The sequence below is a fragment of the Globicephala melas genome, chromosome 12, assembly GCF_963455315.2.
Source record: "Globicephala melas chromosome 12, mGloMel1.2, whole genome shotgun sequence".
NCBI classification, from domain to species: domain Eukaryota; kingdom Metazoa; phylum Chordata; class Mammalia; order Artiodactyla; family Delphinidae; genus Globicephala; species Globicephala melas.
The window spans coordinates 81,718,817-81,732,024 of NC_083325.1; the positions used below are offsets into that span (position 1 = coordinate 81,718,817).

A 13,208-nucleotide genomic window follows, 5' to 3' on the forward strand; every position below is an offset into this window, starting at 1 on the left:
TCAGGTACAGCGTTTAACGGAACCCTCCCTGCTCCAGAGTCACTCCCATCAAGGTGGGACAAGCCCAGGGGGGCAGCCCTCTCCTCTCCTCTCTGTCTTCACCCCTCCTTCCCCCACCCCCCACCCGCCCCCCGCCGAGTGCACACAGAGGGTCAGTATTTCACCGAAGGCATCAGAAGAGACGGGCTCTTTTATTCCAAATATTGAATGAACAGTTCACAGCATTAAGCGTTTCGTTTTTTTGTTTACTGAGTAGAAAATAACATGCTTGATATCACACAGTAGGAAATCAGCATCTTAATAACTTACCAAAAACTATTTAAAATTCACACACCTGATTTTCAGGGAAGTCTGTCATTCGTCTCATTTGTTACAATACATCCTAGCTTTGCATCCAACACAATGCAATGAAGTATTACAGTGATTTTTATCATCGTACCAGCATACACAAATACAGACCAAGCATTGTAAATAAAATATATTTAAAGTGGCGATCCAAACCTAAAATGGAAAAGGGACTCCTCTTTGAAGGTGTCATCATTTTCTCCAATGTACCAGGGACATATACTTTTCTTCATCACGTGTGATGAATGTTTGATGACTTGTCGCGATGGAGGGATTCGTTTCCATCGGGCAACTCTGAAATGTGTGGCCCAAACACAGCATCCTAGCACGTGGCTTTGGGGTCACTGAGTTACGGTTGTGTGAACACAGATAAACAAGCTCGCACATGCGTGAGCACGGCCCGGGCACAAATCCCGCTTTCCGAAGCCACGAGGCAGGTGTGAATGTCACTGCCTCTCCAGGGGTCACACTCTGAACCTGACACAGACCCGAGTGCGACTTTCTGGAAGGCGTGCTCTGTTTCAGAGGGCAGTGGCGTGGAAGCTTAGGGTGCATCAAAATTGGGGGTTCCAAAGTTGCATGCTTTTGCGAGAGGACTACAGCTGGTCGCCTTCTACTTAGTTCACAGCAGTTAAAGTTCACCGCAAAATACCCTCGTGACAGAAAGAATGAAGGTAGCCTCTGAAGGTCACTAATGGCTAGCCCAGGTTAAGGCAGGACTATTTTAAATCATTTTTAATGCCTCCAAAAGGGCATCTGCACATGAGGCGTGTGCTGCTCCGCGAATCTGCGACCAGCTACGCACAGGTGTTTGCGTTTCTCTGGGTGGCCGCGCGAACCGCTCGGGAAAGGCGTCCGCTGCCAGCAGAGCCCACCGGCGACAGGGGAGGCAACGCCTCTGGGTTTTCTTTCACAGAAAGAGTAAAACTGCATTCAACTGTTTCACTGTGTGCCTCCAGGACTCTAACCATGCGATTTAAATAGGAGAGCATCTCAACCACCGGAGTAAAACGCTCTTTAACAAAGTAAGAGCTCGAAAAGCGAAATCTTTTACCAAAATAATTCTTTCACTTTTCAAATTATTCTCTTCTCCACAGGCCAATTTAACAAACAAGTAAAAGAATCATCTTCTACCGGCTTGACGAATGTCACTCAAATGACTACTTATCCACTTGCCCTTAAATCTGAGTGGGAAAAGCTAAGGGAAATAAAAAGTATGACTCATAAATTCCAAAAGAAGGTCAGTGCTGTGAGAATTACAGAATAAGGCTCTTTGGATGGTCTAACACGTATATCTTTTTAATGTATTACTGACAGTTATAATAGAAAGAACATGGCTAAAATGCTTATAGCAGTAACCCAATCAGAGTAAGGTAATAAATAATACTATCTACAAAGAATATAATTTAACTTCTTCAAACTATTTTCTTAAAACCAACCAGTTTCTGTCGAGAGCTCCCAAAAGAAACTGACACCGTCACCGCTTGGCATAAGCTCTGCGCGAGCCCACGTTTTCAGCGGCGCGTTGCCAGACAGGTTGCTGGCAGAGTGTCGAACTGATTCGAAATACTGCCCTAATAATATTTCCTATAATCTGAACTTAAGGCATCGCAGAGGTACAGGAAGCTGGAAAAAGCACATTCTAAATAAAACATCTGCCACGGGTGCGTTAAGGCATAAATATTCCAGCCTTGTGCCACAAAAGTAGGGGAAAATATGCCAGTTACATAGGTTAGCTTTAACCAGAGGAATTAAAACCATCAGACCGGTCGGCAAACACCACAAGGGGACATCCGCAAGGTCAAGGCCCAGAACGGTGGGGTTTGGAGTCCCTTCTGAGACCTCAGATTCAGGTCACGGGACCCTGCACAGCCCTCCACGTGGCACAGATGTGTCCCCCACTCTCCCAGAAGTCGTGCACACCTGGTGCCCCTCCTTGGATCCCATCATCACAGGGACCCCCGCTTCACAGCCCATCTTGCACACTAACCGCTACCACCTGCAGCAGGCTGGGGAGGGCAGCGCTGCCACAGGCTCGAAGCCTCAACCGGGCATGGCCTCCCCACCAGGGACGCACCCGACGCCCTGTCTAGGACGTACACGTCGCTTAGAAATGTCAACCCCGGCCAGGGGCACCGGGAGAGAAATGCTCCTCTGCTCTTAAGCAAATGACTGCAGGTTCCCAAACCTATCCTTTAATGGGGGCGCCTGATCTCCACAGGATGCCAGGAAGTGGCCCGGAACGTACTATGCTGATGCAGAATGAACGTCCTGGTTTTCAAAGGGTGGCGGTGGTTCTCTCCAAAAGGTGAAGTTACTGAATGTATCTGAACAGGGAAAGTCTGAAGAATGGCTCCTTTTCAGCAAGGGGAAAACGTGGTCGACCACCTCGCAGAGTCTCACATACCTGGGAGGAAGATGGACAACGTCACCGCCTGGGAGGGACATTCGGCCACGCAGGACACCAGCACGTATCCCCCGAGCGGTGCCCGGGAGTCAGGAGGGATCCAGGACCCCCAAGAATGGACCATGTGCTTAACACGAGGGAGGCTGTTCTAGAATAATCCCTCACTAATTAACAGGAAATCAGAGAGTCTGCCAAGGAGGGGAGTCGGAGATGGCCTCGTGGGTAAGGCGGGTGTGACCTGACTTCACTCAAAGGAGCAGAAGCAAGACAGCATGACAGACGTACAGCCGCCCGCCCTGGGGGCAGTGGAGACAAGAATCGCAGAGAAGGCACATCTTCGGAGCGTCACCCAGAGGCTGCCTCACTGTGCAATGAAAGGGCACTGGGCCCCGGGGTTAGGAGACTCCAATCTGACCTTCAGCTCTGCCATTTATGGGCTGTGCCACCTCTGACAAGTGGCTTCATCCCTCTAAGCCACGATTCCCTCAGCCGTAAAGGGAGAAACTGTGCACAGTGCTCACGTGAGAATTAAATCAGATAACGTATGCCACGGGAAAATAACGTGAGCCGATGTTCCATAAATTTATTCAACAATAAACCATGAACACTACAAAATAATTCGCCCTGGCTAACTGTCAGCCTCAGGAAAAAAAGCCATAGTTGGCATGAGGGTCAAGAGACCTGGGTCAAGACCCCCGCCTTACTGCTGTGGAACCCTGGGCAGGTGTCTTGCCCTCTCTGGGCCTCAGGTCCTTACGAATATGGACTTGGACCTGATCAGTGTTTCTCAACGCTCCCTGCAAGACTCTCTCACTCTGTTTTCTGTGTATTCCCAAGAAGATGTTGCGTATTAGTTTCTGTGGCCTAGAACTACCAAAAGAAAGTTGCTCTACTGAATATGCATTCTCAGACCTCCGGGCACCTCCAACCAGAAACTGTGACAAGCCCAGGCCTCCCTGCATATCCTCGGAGTCCTCCCTGACAGCCGCCGGTCCCTCTCCAGCTCTAATTTGCTAAGAACCAAAAAGGCTTTTGAAATCCAAACTCAAGGAGTTAGCATGTTCTGAGGCATAAAATAACTTTTAAATAAGGATGAGTGTGTGTGTGTGTATTTAATAAAGGACCTCCAAAGACTTATGAGAAACATTGTGCTTGCACAAAATGGGGAAAATCTCTCTTAATAAGCAAGGATCGTCTTTCCTAGGGATTAAAACAAAATTTTAAAATACCCTCTCGCTTGGAGACCTGTCTGTTTGAGTTTTCTGGCTCTGGAAGGTGGCCCCTCCCTGCAGGGGGCAGTTCACGGCTCATCATCAGCTCCGTCTGTGCCTCTCGGACCAACCCTCCATGCACGGGGCTCCTTCAGAGCAGGCAGAGCTCACACACTGCTGGCCATAAATGCCAAGAAGGAAAGCACTGAAGCCCCCCATCGGCGTGGGCCCCTGACTTCTCCGAGACAATGTCCCAGCTTCCAAGGGGCAAGCACCCACTTGGCTCTGAAATGGTGGTACCGAGTTTGGTACCACCAGAGAAAAGTGTGTGCTTAAACTGGGGCAGGAGAGTCTCTCTCCCACAGGGAGAATCACATCTCCCGGTCTAGGTGGAAGAAGACACCATTCCTTGGCGATAAATAAAGTTTCCTCCCCCAAGGCGTGGGCAAAGCGTGCATTTTTACCCCAGCGTCTCAGCGAACGGGATAACCTCAGAGGCCTCCTGGGCAGACCTTCGGAGATGCTGGCATCCCCCTTTCAACACCTCTTAGGACAAGACATGCCACTGGGCTGCTGCCTGGGCAGAAACCTTTGCCACTTCAGGGCAGTGTGCCTTCAGCTGACAGTTCTTTCAACCCTAAATGGAAATCCGCTCTCCCCTCGAGATCGAGGAGAGACTTTCACGTGGGGAACGACGGAGAAGAGGGAACTGAGACGTTATCAGGGCGGCCGCTCAGGACTCAGGAGAGGGAGAAACCGTAAGGAAAGGGGTGTGGAAGAAAGAGTCCCTGCTGTCGTTCTGCCCATCAGGCAGCACCTGCACGGCCTCCCCTTGTGAAGGATGGAGGCGGGTCCTGGCTCCCCCACTCCCCTCTCGCCCCACATACCCTGGGAACTGCTTACTTAGGCCCTGGCCTGGCTATGGGGGAGGGAGGCAGACCCCAGGGCGCCCTCTAGCCTGGAACTATCCTCTTTACCCTGGATTAGACTCCCAACGGGTAAAAGGATCATCTTGAAAGTGAAAATCTGCCCTAGGGGAACGTAGATCTCTATCAAACAAAAAAACCAATCCCTGGGAAGCCGCTAGACCCGAACTCCCCCGGTCCAACTCCTCCACATAAGGAGGGCCCCAGCAGGCCCCCTGGGGTCGCTCAGGCCAGAAGCTGTTTTCCAGGTCTGCAGGGATCAGGCCAACAGGGGTACGGCCTCTGAAACGGACAAGGCAGGACGACACCTGTCTGCCCGACATCACCCAGTGGGCAAAGCTGAGGAAACGCTCTCCACTCTAAGAAGTCAGGAACCCAAAGAGAGACATATCCCAGTCAAGGGAGATTCCCGGCCAGCCAGGGGGCGTCACTGCAAACAGTAACCCAGTTCAGCCCACGGCCTTGGGGAGAATGCGCTTCGGCCAAAACTACGAGAATTCTTACCGTCACATAGCCATGTTTCTGGTGAGAATGTTATTACAGGTCAGTAATGTGAAGGGCTACATAGGTTCTTCATCTGTAAATATATCTTCTCATGATATTTTAATCTGGCTATATTTCTAATTCCCATTCTAGGCTTTCAAAACGAATTCGGCAAATGTAAGCCAGTGGTTTTCAAATTCATGCCATTCCACTCTGCAGCAGCATCTAACCACTCGTTTAAATTTTCGACCTGGTGGGGATCTGATTTAATAATGCAGGCTGTCCAAAAGTTAGGTTCTGGACAAAATCCGACACGTTAACGTATGTTTCCCTTGTAGGAATTAAAGATTAAAATACAGGCACCGAAGGATTAAAAAGGTATAATACTGTTGACTGTGAAACACCACTCCAAGGTCAAGATGACGACAACAGGCAATGACACAGCGATGACAGCGAGGGGCCACAATACTCACGAGGAGACGTTGGTCTTCGCGTGTTCCTGCACCAGCTCTCCTTTGGGATTGACGGTGAATATCCGGTTCAGAGACACGCCCACTTGCTTGTACGAGTACACATCCTATATTTGGTAAAGTGTTAATGAGAAGAAGAGAGTTCATCGTAAATACAAATATTTCAGATTTGATACAAACACAGGCAGACCACAGAGTTACTGCGGGTTCGGTTCCAGACACCACGACAAAGCCAAGCACACGAACATTTTGGTCTGCCGGTGTATATAAGAGTCATGTTTACACTACACTGCACTCTACTAAGCGTGCGACAGCTTTATGTCTAGAAAAAGTGCATACAAAAGACACTTCAGGGAGTCCCTGGTGGCGCAGTGGTTGAGAGTCTGCCTGCCGATGCAGGGGACGCGGGTTCGTGCCCCGGTCCGGGAGGATCCCACGTGCCGCGGAGCGGCTGGGCCCGTGAGCCATGGCCGCTGAGCCTGCGCGTCCGGAGCCTGTGCTCCGCAACGGGAGAGGCCACGATGGTGAGAGGCCCGTGTACCGCAAAAAAAAAAAAAAAAAAAAAAAAAAAGTTTAAAAGAACACTTTATTGCTGAAAATGCTAACCCTTATCTGAGTCTTCAGCGAGTCCTAGCAGTCACATCAAAGATCTCTGATCCCAGATCACCGTAATGTATAAAATCATGAAAAAGCTTGAAATATCACAAGAATTACCAAAACGTGACACAGAAACAGGAAGTGAGCAAATGCCGTTGGAAGAATGGTGCTGACAGACTTGCTCGATGCCACAAACTTTTAATTTGTAAAAAAAAAAAAAAAGCAACATTGGCAGAGTGTCACAAATCGAAGCGCAATAAAACGAGGTCTGCCTGCGTTATAAAACTTTCATTAAACTCGAATAATACCTCCAAGTAGTGTAGAGAAAGAAAGTCTCTGGATGTGAAACTAGTAAGTAAGTTGTCCTCTCTGGGCCTCAGTTCACCCCTCTATTCAAGAACTGAGTTAAAATGTAAACCACCTACGACATCCCCTGCAATTCTAACATTCCTTAAGGTTACTCCGTGACCCATTTTCTTGGGCATGAGTTTCAAAAGCAGGAGAATTTTCTGACTGGGAAGTAAGTCCCCAACTACCTTCTCCAGAATGCCGACCCTTCTAGCAAATTTGGGAAGTATGCACAAAATCTCAAAGTACTACTTTTACTACAGGAAATAACACTCTTAAAACTTGAGACACTGAATTCACCTTTGTGCTCTGTGGTCCCATTCCGGCAGAAAGGATCTAGTCCCATTTAATGTTCTTGTTTTACTAATTTAGCAAGCAATTTGGAATTTAAAGTTTCTAGTTTCAAACTGAAACCCACAAGCCCACCTTCAAAGAAAACTAGAGGCCACGAAATAATGACGATCTCCTTGCCTTTAGATGTAGGCAAGCGGCTCCTTAGCAGTTATTTCTAGTAGTAGGAGAATCTGGCTTCACATGGGAGTCTAGGCCGGCCTTTCAGATGACGGCTATCTGAACAGACAGTAATTTCAAGAACTCGTATATACCCGACGACTACTTACAGCTGGTCGGTTTCCAAAAGCAGCATAAAAGGGTTCTGTATTTGGAGAAAACAAGTTTTTGATGTCTGTCAAACACTGGACTTTAAACTTCTCTGGCTTCTTTTCGATCACTTCTCTGTTAAAACAAATAAATAACGGGTCAGCACGAGAGCATCAGCTTCATTAGCAACAAACTACTTTTAACCGTCAGAGGTGCTGGGATACTAAGAGCGCTTTCTTTTGTATCTTCAGAAGTTAAATATGCGGAAGTCGGTCAAGCCATCCCAGAGAAGCGCTGGACAGAAAGTGAATCCGTACTTTCAAGTCTTCCCACAAGGAAAACACCGCAGACAAGTGATTTCGACAGAGACTTCCACCAGTCATCCAAGGAACAAAGGATTCCAGGGCACAGAGGAAGAGAAAACCTCTCCTGACTCACTTCACGAGGCCAGCATGACCTCGAAAACTAAACCGAAAGAGGTAGGAAAGTATGGGGAAAGTGGGGGCCGATCTCACTCGGGAACGCCAGTGCAAAAATTCTAAATGAGTTAAAAACTTTATTGCAATATACTAGCGAAGACCTAAATAAATGAAGAAATATACCCTACAATTGAATTGGAATATTCAATATTATAATGAGATATTAATTCTCCATTGGTCTACAGATTCACTGTCATTTCAGTTAAACTCTCACCAGGTTGTTGTCTGCACGTTTTTATGGAATGTGACTCAAATCGCTACAGAGACGAACGAAGGCCAGAAATGGAGGCACACATTTCCGGGCCTTCCATTTACGACCACGACGACAAGTCAAAGCAGAGGAGAAGGGCACTCATTGCAGCAAATGGTGCTGAGACAACTGAATATCCATACAGGTATAAAGAAAAAGCAAATGGACCCCTAGTGCACTCGATATACAAAAAGCAATTCCTGGTGAATTACAGACTTCAATGCGAAAGGCGACACCTTTAGGTAAAATACAGGAGACTTTCCTCAGGCCCACAGTCAGGGAAGGCTTTGTCAACACACAGAAAGAACAAAACGACAGGGGAAATGATCTGTTCAACTAAAGGCAACTCAGATTTATGTCCATCAAAAGCCATAAACTGGAGAAAGATATTTGTAGCGCTCGTAACAAAGGCTACGTGTGCACAATCTCTAACACTGTTACAAATCAAAAGGAAAATAAGGGACAGACGTGAACAGGCACATCACAGAAGGTGACGCCCACACGGCCAATAAACGCGTGGAAAGAGACATTTCGTACCCACCAGAGTAGCAAACATGTAAACGGCTGACAACATGTAGGTAAGAAAGTAAAGCCGATGGAAGGAACACTTCGCACTGTTTGCTTCTGGTGTACGAACTGGCTCAACTACTTTGGACAACAGTTTGCAATGGCCAAAGAAGACCACACATGTGCATGCTCTGTGGCCCAGCAATCCTGCTCCTGGGGGTGTACCCCGGAGCACACTGCACAGGTGCCCCCAGAGGACACACACAGGCAGCACTGCGCCCGAGAGCAGAAAACCACAAGTGGCTCAAGCACCCACCAACAGCAGAAAAGATAAGCGGGCTGTGGTGGAGTCTAACAACGGGACCCACACAGAAGCAAAGACAAGCCAGTTATAGCGACTCTCAACGATCCTGGGAACGTCACGTTGAGCAGTAGAAGTGAGCTCCGGAAGAACATGTGACTCATTTCCATGAAGTTCACAAATGGGCACAATTCCGCATACTGGTTAGGATCACACATACACGTGCTAACTATTTAGAGGAGCAGGGAATGACTAACGCACAACCAGGGATAGCAGCCACTATTACGGCTCCGAGGGTGGAGTGAGAGCACATCCTCTCGCTTTATCTCGGTCGTGGGCAGGCTGGTGTTCACTGTCTGATTATTGGATGATCTCAAGGGTCCCTTTCAGCTTGCGTATATTACAGAGATACTGCATATCTATCTATCTATCTATCGACAGATGCCTTGCATGTATTTTTTGAACTATTCTTTGGCGCCTCAACAGAACGTAATTTAGATGACGCTGATGAGCCCCAAACTGAGTGTCAGAAGGCCCAGGGGCTGGTCCTGGCTCTGCATGGACTTCTATGGACTCCAGAACCCTCCTTAGCACTAAAAGGGCCTTACAGTCTACATCTCAGGACTCTTATACAGAGACACATGAGTGAATGTATGATTATAAGTCTCAAACTTCAATCCACTGCTTTGAGAGCAGCTCAGGACACTGCCCTGGGCCCCCAGCTCCAGGGAGGCCGCTGCTTTCCTGCCCCCCACTAGGAGGCCAGACTTAGTTTGGTTGGGCTGTCCTGAATGCGGGCATGAAGGGAAGGGGAGAGGGTCATCAGAAACGGGCTGGTGTTCAACACCCATTTATGATAAAAACTCTCCAGAAAGTAGGCATAGAGGGAGCTTACCTCAACATAATAAAGGCCACATATGACAAACCCACAGCCAACAGCGTTCTCAATGGTGAAAAACTGAAACCATTTCCTCTAAAATCAGGAACAAGACAAGGATGCCCACTCTCACCACGGTTATTCAACAAAGTTTTAGCTACAGCAATCAGAGAATAAAAAGAAATAAAAGGAATTCAAATCGGAAAAGAAGAAGTAAAGCTGTCACTGTTTGCAGATGACATGATATTATACATAGAGAATTCTAAAGATGCTACCAGGAAACTACTAGAGCTAATCAATGAATTCGGTAAAGTATCAGGATACAAAATTAACGCACAGAAATCTCTTGCATTCCTAGACACTAATGATGAAAAATCTGAAAGGGAAATTAAGGAAACACTCCCATTTACCACTGAAACAAAAAGACTAAAATACCTAGGAATAAACCTACCCAAGGAGACAGAAGACCTGTATGCAGGAAACTAGAAGACAGTGATGAAAGAAATTAAAGATGATACAAACAGATGGAGAGATAAACCATGTTCTTGGATTGGAAGAATCAACCTTGACAAAATGACTATACTACCCAAAGCAATCTACAGATGCAATGCAATCCCTATCAAACCACCAATGGCATTTTTACAGAACTGGAACAAAAAATTTCACAATGTGTATGGAAACACAAAAGACCCCAAAGAGCCAAAGCAATCTTGAGAAAGAAAAACAGAGCTGGAGGAATTAGGCTCCTGGAATTCAGACTATACTACAAAGCTACAGTAATCAAGACAGCATGGTACTGGCACAAAAAACAGAAATATAGATCAATGGAACAGGATGGAAAGCCCAGAGATAGACCCCCACACATACGGTCACCTTATCTTTGATAAAGGAGGCAAGAATATACAATGGAGAAAAGACAGCCTCTTCAATAAGTGGCTCTGGGAAAACTGGACAGCTACATGTAAAAGAATGAAATGAGAACACTCCCTAACATCATACACAAAAATAAGCTCAAAATGGATTAAAGACCTAAATGTAAGGCCAGACACTATCAAACTTTTAGAGGAAAACATAGGCAGAAAGAACACTCTATGACATAAATCACAGCAAGATCCTTTTTGACCCACCTCCTGGAGAAAGGGAAATAAAAACAAAAACAAACAAATGGGACCTAATGAAATTTAAAAGCTTTTGCACAGCAAAGGAAACCATAAACAAGACAAAAAGACAACCCTCAGAATGGGAGAAAATATTTGCAAATGAAGCAACTGACAAAGGATTAATCTCCAAAATATACGAGCAGCTCATGCAGCTCAATACCATAAAAACAAACAACCAGAAGACCTAAACAAACATTTCTCCAAAGAAGATATACAGATTGCCAACAAACACATGAAAGGATGCTCAACATCACTAATCATTAGAGAAATGCAAATCCAAACTACAATGAGGTATTACCTCACACCGGTCAGGATGGTCATCATCAAAAAATCTACAAACAATAAATGCTGGAGAGGTGTGGAGAAAAGAGAACCCTCTTGCACTGTTGGTGGGAATGCAAATTGATAGTCACTGTGGAAAACAGTATGGAGGTTCCTTAAAGAACTAAAAATAGAACTACCATACGACCCAGCAATCCTACTACTGGGCGTATACCCTGAGAAAACCATAATTCAAGAAGAGTCATGTACCACAATGTTCACTGTAGCACTATTTACAATAGCCAGGACATGGAAGCAACCTAAGTGTCCATCGACAGATGATGTGTGCTAACACATATGTATGGAATAAAAAAAAAAAAAAAAAGCTTCTGATGAACCTAAGGTCAGGACAGGAATAAAGACGCAAATGCAGAGAATGGACTCAAGGACACGGGGACGGGGAAGGGTAAGCTGCGACTAAGTAAGAGCGTAGCACGGACATATGTACACTACCAAATGTAAAATAGACAGCTAGTGGGAAGCAGCTGCATCACAAGGGGAGATAAGCTCAGTGCTCTGTGACCACCTAGAGGGGTGGGATAGGGAGGGTGGGAGGGAGGGAGACACAAGAAGGAGGGGATATGGGGATGTATGTATACGTATAGCTGATTCACTTTGTTATACAGCAGAAACTAACACACCATTGTAAAGCAATTATACTCCCATAAAGATGTTAAAAATAAATAAATATTTTTAAAAATAACCAATGAAAGAAAAGAACTGGGCTGGTGGTCTATAAAAATAAACGGTGTGACCTGGACTCCTCATTACGGGAGGTCTCAGATCAGGCAGGTGGTGATGGTGGCTGGTAGAGGGGCCACTGGACCCAGCCGAGGTCCCTGATTCGACGGAAAGCACATAGATAGATTCTCAGAGTCACTAAGACTCAGGCCAGCGACGCAGGGAGAGGGGCAGCTCCCCACGAAGGAGGGCAGCACGTGCTAAGGCTCAGAGCAGAGACCGTCTCTCTGGACAACGGAGACAGCTCAGCACGACTGCATCCCAGAACCCGGAGAGAATGAGATGGGCGAGAAGGACAAGGCGGGTGGTGAAGAGCCTGTGACGCCGAGCTCGTGGCCTCGGGCTTTCTCCCGAGGGCCGTGACGAGCCAGCGAAGGATGCTGATGGGTGACGAGGCCAGACCCGCACTTGAGGCTGCATCTCCGGGGCCCAGCACGGAGCGGGGGTGTCGGCTGGGAGGACGAGTAAAGCAGCTATTCTGGCAAAACCTCCGGTGAGCGAGAGAGGGGTCCCGAGCCGGCCCAGCGGTGCGGGGCGGGGGGCGGGCAGGTTGAGCCCTCACCTGTGCAAGGCGGAGAAGAGGCTACTGGGGCTGAGGAGCAGCGGCCCCTGGGGCAGCACCGTGCCCCGCTCGTTGACCCAGTGCAGGTAGCCCCGCGTCATGTCCGCCATCCCGATGGCCCGTGCGGAGCAGTAGAGGAACTTGTACCCGTTTCTGAAAAAGATGAAACGTTCCCGCTTAACAGCATCACACGATGGAGCCTCTCGCGCACAAACCCTCATCTGTACCTGTTTCCGGAGGACGGGCGCGGCTCTAGTTCCCAAACAAAAGGCCTCATTCTATAAAACCTTAATGGCGAAAGAAGCCTGAACACCTTTCCCTGCCGTCTGCTAAAGGACCCTCACGGCCTCACTCGGTTTAATCCTCAAGGGAACCTTGTTCGGTAGGTGTCTTCCTCTCGCTTTACAGTTAGGGAAACTGAGGCCGGAGGCATCAAACTGTCCAACTTAGCTGCACCCGGACCATTCATACATCTCCATCTGGCTGCTCAGCTGTATCCTTTATAATACCCTGATAACGTAGACCGGTGAATGCGTTTCCCCAAGTCCTATGAGCCGTCATCAAACCTGGGGAGGGCATGTGGGAACCCTCACTTTGTAGCCAAGTCAGGCAGAAGTGTGGGT

General features: G+C 47.6%; 1 protein-coding gene across 7 annotated transcripts in view; it reads right to left on the reverse strand.

Moving 5' to 3' along the window:
• Positions 1–224: 224 nt before the first annotated feature.
• Positions 225–13,208, reverse strand: part of LPIN1 (lipin 1) — a 68,452-nt gene continuing 55,468 nt past the window's right edge. For all 7 annotated transcript variants that reach the window (XM_060309281.1, XM_030844588.2, XM_030844587.2 and 4 more), the window contains 4 exons: positions 12,586–12,738; positions 7,408–7,522; positions 5,846–5,949; positions 225–2,752 (listed from right to left, as the gene is read on the reverse strand). In XM_060309281.1, the coding sequence (XP_060165264.1) occupies positions 2,593–2,752; positions 5,846–5,949; positions 7,408–7,522; positions 12,586–12,738 (532 nt within the window). In that variant the 3' untranslated portion in view covers positions 225–2,592. The remainder of the gene's footprint in view (positions 2,753–5,845; positions 5,950–7,407; positions 7,523–12,585; positions 12,739–13,208) is intronic.